This window comes from Austrofundulus limnaeus, unplaced genomic scaffold, assembly GCF_001266775.1.
Source record: "Austrofundulus limnaeus strain Quisiro unplaced genomic scaffold, Austrofundulus_limnaeus-1.0 Scaffold2359, whole genome shotgun sequence".
In the NCBI taxonomy this organism is placed as follows: Eukaryota; Metazoa; Chordata; class Actinopteri; order Cyprinodontiformes; family Rivulidae; genus Austrofundulus; species Austrofundulus limnaeus.
The window spans coordinates 1391-8700 of NW_013954761.1; the positions used below are offsets into that span (position 1 = coordinate 1391).

At 35.2% G+C, this 7310-nt stretch overlaps 2 protein-coding genes across 2 annotated transcripts in view; both read left to right on the forward strand.

The window, feature by feature from the left end:
* The window catches only part of pnp4a (purine nucleoside phosphorylase 4a), a gene marked incomplete at its 5' end in the record, with an annotated part of 4686 nt that extends 1375 nt beyond the window's left edge, over nucleotides 1-3311 (forward strand). Inside the window, 4 exon segments of the mRNA XM_013999590.1 lie at nucleotides 425-600; nucleotides 720-910; nucleotides 1218-1297; nucleotides 2424-3311. Coding sequence (XP_013855044.1) covers nucleotides 425-600; nucleotides 720-910; nucleotides 1218-1297; nucleotides 2424-2576 — 600 coding nt within the window.
* A 92-nt stretch (nucleotides 3312-3403) lies between these two features.
* Nucleotides 3404-4948, forward strand: LOC106510860 (uncharacterized; the record flags this gene model as incomplete). Its single annotated transcript, XM_013999591.1, is given in 4 exon segments — nucleotides 3404-4039; nucleotides 4265-4473; nucleotides 4675-4755; nucleotides 4870-4948. Coding segments are annotated over 4 exon segments (536 nt in total), but the record flags the coding sequence as incomplete, so codon positions are not given.
* Nucleotides 4949-7310: the final 2362 nt, after the last annotated feature.

The window sequence follows — 7310 nt, forward strand, 5'->3', positions numbered from 1 at the left end:
TATATATACAGTATACACATACAGTGCAATGTATAATTTCAGTAACATTTATTTAAAATACAATGTACCTACGTACACTTTCAATTATTTTTTTCCATAGTTATTTTTAAATCATTCAAGACCAAATAATATTTTACATCAATTCAAATATACCCCAAAACATCATCGTATTGAATTCATATTGAATTTTTGTATTAAAAAAATTTACACCAAAATAATTTAGGGGGGCTTTAAATGTTTTTAGGGGGGCTCCAGCCCACCTAAAATAGGCCTAGTGACGCCATTGCAGGAGACAACATAAAAAAGTATCTCTTCCAGTAAAACTCCTGCATCGCCTGACAAAACACTGTAACAACGGCAACAGGATGCTCTTTGAGTTTGGAATCTGAATGGTCGAGTTATAATGAAAGCGTTTCTCCGTCAGACCACGTTTCCAGTTCGAGTCTTCAAGCTGATGGGAGTGGAGACTTTGATTGTGACGAATGCTGCCGGCTCATTGGCTGACGGCCTCCAGCCTGGTGACATCATGATCATTAAAGACCACATCAACTTCCCCGGGCTGGCTGGACTGAACCCTCTATGTGGACCCAATGATGAAAAGTAACTCTCTAAACTTTGTTAATTAGTGTCTATTTTTGGTGCCATTTGAAGTTGTCTTGATGAAAAATTGTTTTGATTCATCTATTGATGAAGTTGTTTATTATTGCTTTTTATTACAGGTTTGGGCCACGCTTCCCTGCCATGTCTGGTTGCTATGACAAAGGGTTGCGTTGCCTTGCAATGGAGATTGCCAAGCAGATGGGCGTTGCTGGGCTTATGCAGGAGGGTGTGTATGCAATGGTAGGAGGACCTAACTTTGAAACCATCGCAGAGGCCAAACTGATGCATCGACTGGGGGTGGATGCAGTCGGTATGACTCACATACACACCAGATTTGCAGTTTTAGTCTAAAAGGTTTCAGGGTTTCGTTTCCCAGGTGTTCGGTATTTCTTTGTGTCATTTTTGTTGCACTTTATTTTGAAAATATCTAATTCAAACTAACTGATAAATGGCTTTTTAGTTTAATGTATCAGCATTATGCATTACAATTTCTATTTGATGGTTGTTTTTTGTTGGTTTGTTTTGATCCAGAATTTAACTAGAATATGCTAGAACAAATTAGCTTTTGGCTAAACAGTCCATGTACAACAGCTGCGTTGTTCTGCTCTGTTTTACAGGTATGAGTACGGCTCCTGAAGTCATTGTGGCAACTCACTGTGGTCTGAGAGTATTTGGTCTCTCTCTGATCACAAATAAGGCAAGGCACTGATCAATATTCATATTTTACTAATCGATGATGGCACTCATTCTGATCAGTAAATCAATAACATTTTCAGATGAAGTGAGTTTTTTTGTATGTATGTATGTATGTATTAGGGGTGTAAGAAAATATCGATACACTGAAATATCGCGATATTTCATTTCCCGATACTGTATCGATATTCTAAAGCCCTGTATCGATTTTTTATTAAGGTTTAAAATGTCAGCTTTCCTGCCAGCCGTTCATTTTTATGTTGTAGTTCAGCCTCTGATCACTAGTTTGCAGCAGTGAGCCAGTCGGCTCACTGCTGCAAACTGCTGCCTACTAGTGGTCAGAGGCTGAACTACAACATAAAAATGAACAGCTAGTTGGCAGCAGTGAGCCAGCCATTTGGCTACTCTACCTCTTGAGGTAGAGGCTATTATTAAGTGTTGGGTGACCATATTGTAAATTAATATAAAAACTAAAAGCTGCAAAAATATATATTTTCAACCTATGTATTGGCAAATTTAGTCTGATAATTGAAAACATGGATGAAATAAGAAATATGAAACAAGTAAAATAAAATACATACAAAGTAGAACACAGCTAAATGTATCAAAAGTATGTCTATGTAATATTAGAATTTTCTGAGACAATGAATTTTGGTTTTTCATTTTTTTCCCCAGTAAGAGGTTTTTATTTAACAGAGTTTTTTGACCAAAAAAATCGCAATATATCGCCTTGCTTACAGTATCGCAATATATCGGGATATATCGTATCGTGACCCCTTTGTCATGATATGTATCGTATCGCCAAATTCTTGCCAATACACAGCCCTAGTATGTATGTATGTATGTCGGTTGGTTGGTTGGTTGGTTGGTTGGTTGGTTGGTTGGTTGGTTGGTTGGTTGGTTGGATGTTGGTTGGTTGGTTGGTTGGTGGGTTGGTTGGATGTTGGTTGGTTGGTTGATTGGTTGGTTGGTTGGTTGGGTGGGTGGTCAGTAAAATTGTTGGTTAGTTGGATGGTTGACTGGTTGGTTGGTTGGTTGGTTGGATGTTGGTTGGTTGGCTAGTTGTTGGTTGGTTGGATGTTGGTTGGTTCTATGGTTGATTAATTGATTGATTGACTGATTTGCCACAGGTGGTAAAGAGTTACGAGGACTCTGACAGTGTAAACCACGATGGTGTCCTGGAGATTGGGCGTTTGCGTTCTCAAACTGTGCAGCAGCTGGTGACTGAACTGATCAACAGGATGGAGATCAATAACAATGAAAACACAAAAAATACTTTCTGAAAACATACACATACACATACAGTACACACACACATTCACGCACATATGATATACCAAGTTGACAGTTTTTTCCTCACATTTTGCTTTATATTGTTTTTTTCTGTAATAGAAAGTTTATTTATATCAATACGGTGCTTAAAAATTGTCCATCAGGGTAAATCAGAATGTATTTGTTTCTAATTTGTTTCTAACCGGAATTTCATCATCTGTAATGTAATTGTCAAGTATTTCTGTTTTTCTATTTGTGTTTGATTGTTGTACAGCACCTTCTGCCTATCAACTCTTCCTATATTATTGATTATTGTACAGCACCTTGTGAATTTCATTTCTGTGAAAGGCGCTTCATAAATAAAATTGTACTTACTTACTTTTTTACTTACTTCTAATATAAATCCTAATTTTTATATAACAATAACAGTTTTTTTGTGTTTGTTTTTTTTTTTTTTTTTTTTTTTTTTTTTTTTTTTGATGATGATGCTTCAATACAAAAATGTTGGGCAAATGTGTACATTGATCTTGTGGAACAATTGATTTATATTTTGTAAAAATATTTCACTAATTCACTGATCTGATGAAAATATTATGCAAACAATCTGCTTCCTGTTCTGTTTAACTTAGAACGACTCGCTTTTATTTTTTATCTTTTCTCCTAAACTGGTGATTTGAGCAGAGGAAGAAGAGGATTTATGAGAACAGAGAAAAGGCAAACGTTAATAAAAAGAGTAAAACAGTTCAGCTATGACTCAGCTTGTTTTTGTTACGCTCATTATCTCAATTGTTTTTTACAATCTTTACATTTAAATTAAATACAGTATGATATCTATTGAGTTATTGGTCTTAAATTCAATTTAAAAAGTTATTTTTTCAAAAAAAACTTTATTTAATTCAAAACAAACGTTACAGACTAGCAACGGCAAAATAAGAAAGGTTCTGTCAGAATGTTTTCTGTCAAATTGTTTCAGTTGTTGAAATGTAAATTGTTATCAGATAAACCTAAATCAGAGACTGTAAGAGAAGGAGGTAAGTTCATTTACTTTATGATTAAAACTGACCGTTAAACACAATTATTCAGAGTTTGTTTTGCAACGTTTTGCTAAACTGGGCTTCAAGTTCAAGTTATTGCTGGTATCCTTTTCATGCCTCATTCTGAACATCTATGTTTTGATTTGGCAACACTTAACTTTTTAAACGAGTAAATCTAATTAATCTCTGATGTGGTCAACATTTAAGGAATAAAGCACAGATTTTTAGTTCAACAATGTTCTGTATGATATCTGCTGTTGTCTCCACTGAGACATGAGAACAAAACTCTTCGAACTTCTTCTGTTTCTTGCTTCAGTGTTGAGCGTAACGATGGAGCTGCAGATGTCCATTGACCTCTTCTTTATAGCGATTCTGATTCTGATTGTGATCCTGTTGGTCCTTCTGATTCTCTGTTGGACTTTCAAACAGTCCAAGAACAGGTAAGTTTTATTGAACATTGTTGTCTTTTTTATTTGATTTGATCTGGTTTGTAAAGATGTTTTAGTGATCAGACACTAATCTATAAATCTGTATGTAAAAAGTGAAGGTTTGATTTGAAAGAACCTGGTAACTCTGAGCCCTTTGAAGCGAAGGTATCAACTGACTGCTCCAGCTGTAGTTTTGGACACTTTTTGAAACATTTCTGTGGGCTCTGGTTTCTGTAGAGATCGCACTGTGCTGACGATTTCTGCAAGAGAACCTCCACTGAAACTGGTCATCAGARCGAAGCCAGACCATGCCCAGCAGCTGATGGATCATCTTCTGACCAGAGTCTTCCTTGGGCTGGAGCCGGAGGGAGAACCTGCAGAAGAACAGGGAGAGGAAACAGAACCAGGCCCGACAACTTCCTCAGCTTCTAATCATCCTGATAAGAGTTAGTGACTTTATGAGAATATTACTGATTCAACACATTACTGGAAGTTAAAGTCCTAAAATCTTGTTTTTATATTTCCTGACCCATTTATTCATGTCTTTATAAGTGCTGATGCAGCGCCACCTGCTGGAATCAGATGATACTACAGCTGTAAACTCTAATGAAGCCTCATATCCTTATAAATTTGTGTCTCCTCTGCAGCTCTGAAAACTTTTTACAAGAAAGTGACGCAGTGGATTAAAGCTGCAGCTCCCAAGCAAAAGACAAAAATCAACTTCAAGGGTCTGTGTTCAAAACTTTTAGACTTATGTAAATCTGTGTTCAGGTTTTTTGATGAAAACTTGTGATTCGGATCTCAAAAATGAATTAATTTTATTCTGGTTTTCTTCCTTCCAGTTGAAAGTCCTCCTCCTCCTCCCGCTGATGAGGATGAAGCCGACCAGCTCCCTCCTCAGCGGTCTGATGAATCCCAGCATGCATCTTCCTCCTGTCAGGGAGCATCCAGCAGTCAGTGCTGTGAGGAGGACAAGCAACATGATGAAACACGTCCTTAAACAAAGAAAATAAAAGAATCATCTAATCTGTGAGCACAAAGAACAGTTCTTTAAATATGAATAACACTCCTGCTCTAAAGACTGACTGAATCTCCAAATGAAATTGTTTGTGACAAAGCAACCAAGTCTATAAAACCTCAGGGGTTTAATGCAGCAAAATAAAGCAAAAATTGTGTTTCTTTCATTTAGGTAAAAAAAATGAATAAAAACACATTGCAAACATATTCCTTATAACAGTCTCAGGAATGCATAAAAAGATGTAAAACTTGAGGAAAAACTGTTGTTTTACAGTTTTAACTTATTGTGAAATCATGATGTTCCTTATTAACTGTACAGTTTTTAAATTACAACAATAATCCAGAGCTCCAATTTAAAACTTTTTCCAAACTAAAAGCCAACTGAAGCAAAACAAACAAAAATTACAAAAAAAAAAGTAGTTTGAGTACCCTTTTGACTTTCTTTTCATTTATGGCAGCAGATTGTTAAAAACAACATTTTCTAATTACCACCAGGGGGCAGTAGTGGACAGAATTTGTATCTGTATTTAACATCTTTCGTGTAGGCAGAGGCAGATGCTCAAACAGATGTGATATTAAATAATCTGAAATAAAAACACATCTATTCATTTCCTTTACCTCCATTTCCATTCAGAGTCACAGGGAGCCGTCAGTGTTTGGACAGGCAGGAATAGATTAAATATCAACAGAAATAACTTTAAAAAAAACTCCAAACTCTAAAATATAGCTTATATATTGATCAATAAGTGATAAGTGTGACCGATTAGTCTGCAGAACTGAAAGAAAAGTTAATCTCTAAGGGTTTCCTCTGACTCTTTATTATTAATTATTAATGCAATGTAATAACTGAAAGTACAAGAAGTTTGTCAGCTAAAGAAGCTACTGAATTGTTCAGATTAGGTTGTGATGACTCTGGTAGAAGACTTTAAGTCCATTCATTTGGGCCTTTGATATGGATGGTACCTTTTTTCCCTGGACACTTTTCAAAATGAGCCATCAAAACCTTTGGTTTTAAATGAACTGCAGTCTTCAAACAACTGTTTCTTTTTAAGAGTTGCCTTRTAAACAAGTTATATGTAAACAAGTTGTTTTTTTATGAACAAACAGACTTCTTCACTGTTCAAAACACTGTAGTTCAAACTGCAAACGGAAAGTCCTCGTCTCACACTTAAACCTCTGAACTCTGCGGGGGTGGACCATATCTAAACATCTGTGATGTGTTGAAATTCACTCAGGACACTCATGCTGACACAGGAAGTGATGTGTGCCCTCTGAAATCTAATTTTCCATAACAGCGCATGTGTAACATAAGGAAACCCATTTGTGCCTAAATAAAAAAACTATATAAAATGATGATGAAAAGGTAAAAACTGTAATTTGTAATAAAAAGCAGTGATGACATAAAAGATTGTTCACAATCTTGATTATTCAGTTTTGGTCAAAGTTTCTTTTTGGCACAAAAGGCAGATAATTATTGTCTAATTATTGTACTTAATGAACATGAATATTTTTCCGTAATTAAATAGGCAGCAGCAAACATCACATGTAAAAACACAAACRACAACAAAGCAGCAGCATGTTTGCACTGATGGATGTTCAGTTGGAGCTGATGATGAAGGAGTTGCAGGAGGAAGATTTGCAGTTAGTAAATTTGTACTAAAGAATCTGTCAACATTTATGATAGATGGTTTTCTTTTGTTCCTTAATAAATCCCCATTATCTTCTTTTACTTCTTGTTTTTTGTTATTTTGGAAAACGTACAAAACCACGCCATATAAAACTGTAACAAATCTGTTTTATCTGATTTGTATATAAATTAAAATCATTCATTATTAGTCGTTTCATCACTAGAACTATTATTTATTTTAGCAAATATTTAGTTTAGTCTGATTTTTAAAGTTAGACTTGTTAATACAATTTTAAAAACATTTTTAGAGTTCAAAATGCTTTAAGTTATTTAATAGTGACTTTATCCATGCTTTTATTCCTTATTACAAGTTATTTTTAGACCACACTGTAATTTTATTGCAATACAATTTAGAAGCTTTAATTATTTTAAAACTCACTCTCTGCAGACTGAGTGAACAAAAAAAAAACATTTTATGTCATATTTAAATCTCAGTCTTCAAACTGAGTTGCTTAAGTTAAACTTGGTCTTTCTGGTCAAACAGGAAGTGATTAAAAAAATGTTCCCTGAAGCAGCACTCACCCTGCACACTGATGAAACTCACACACACACACACACACACACACACACACACACACA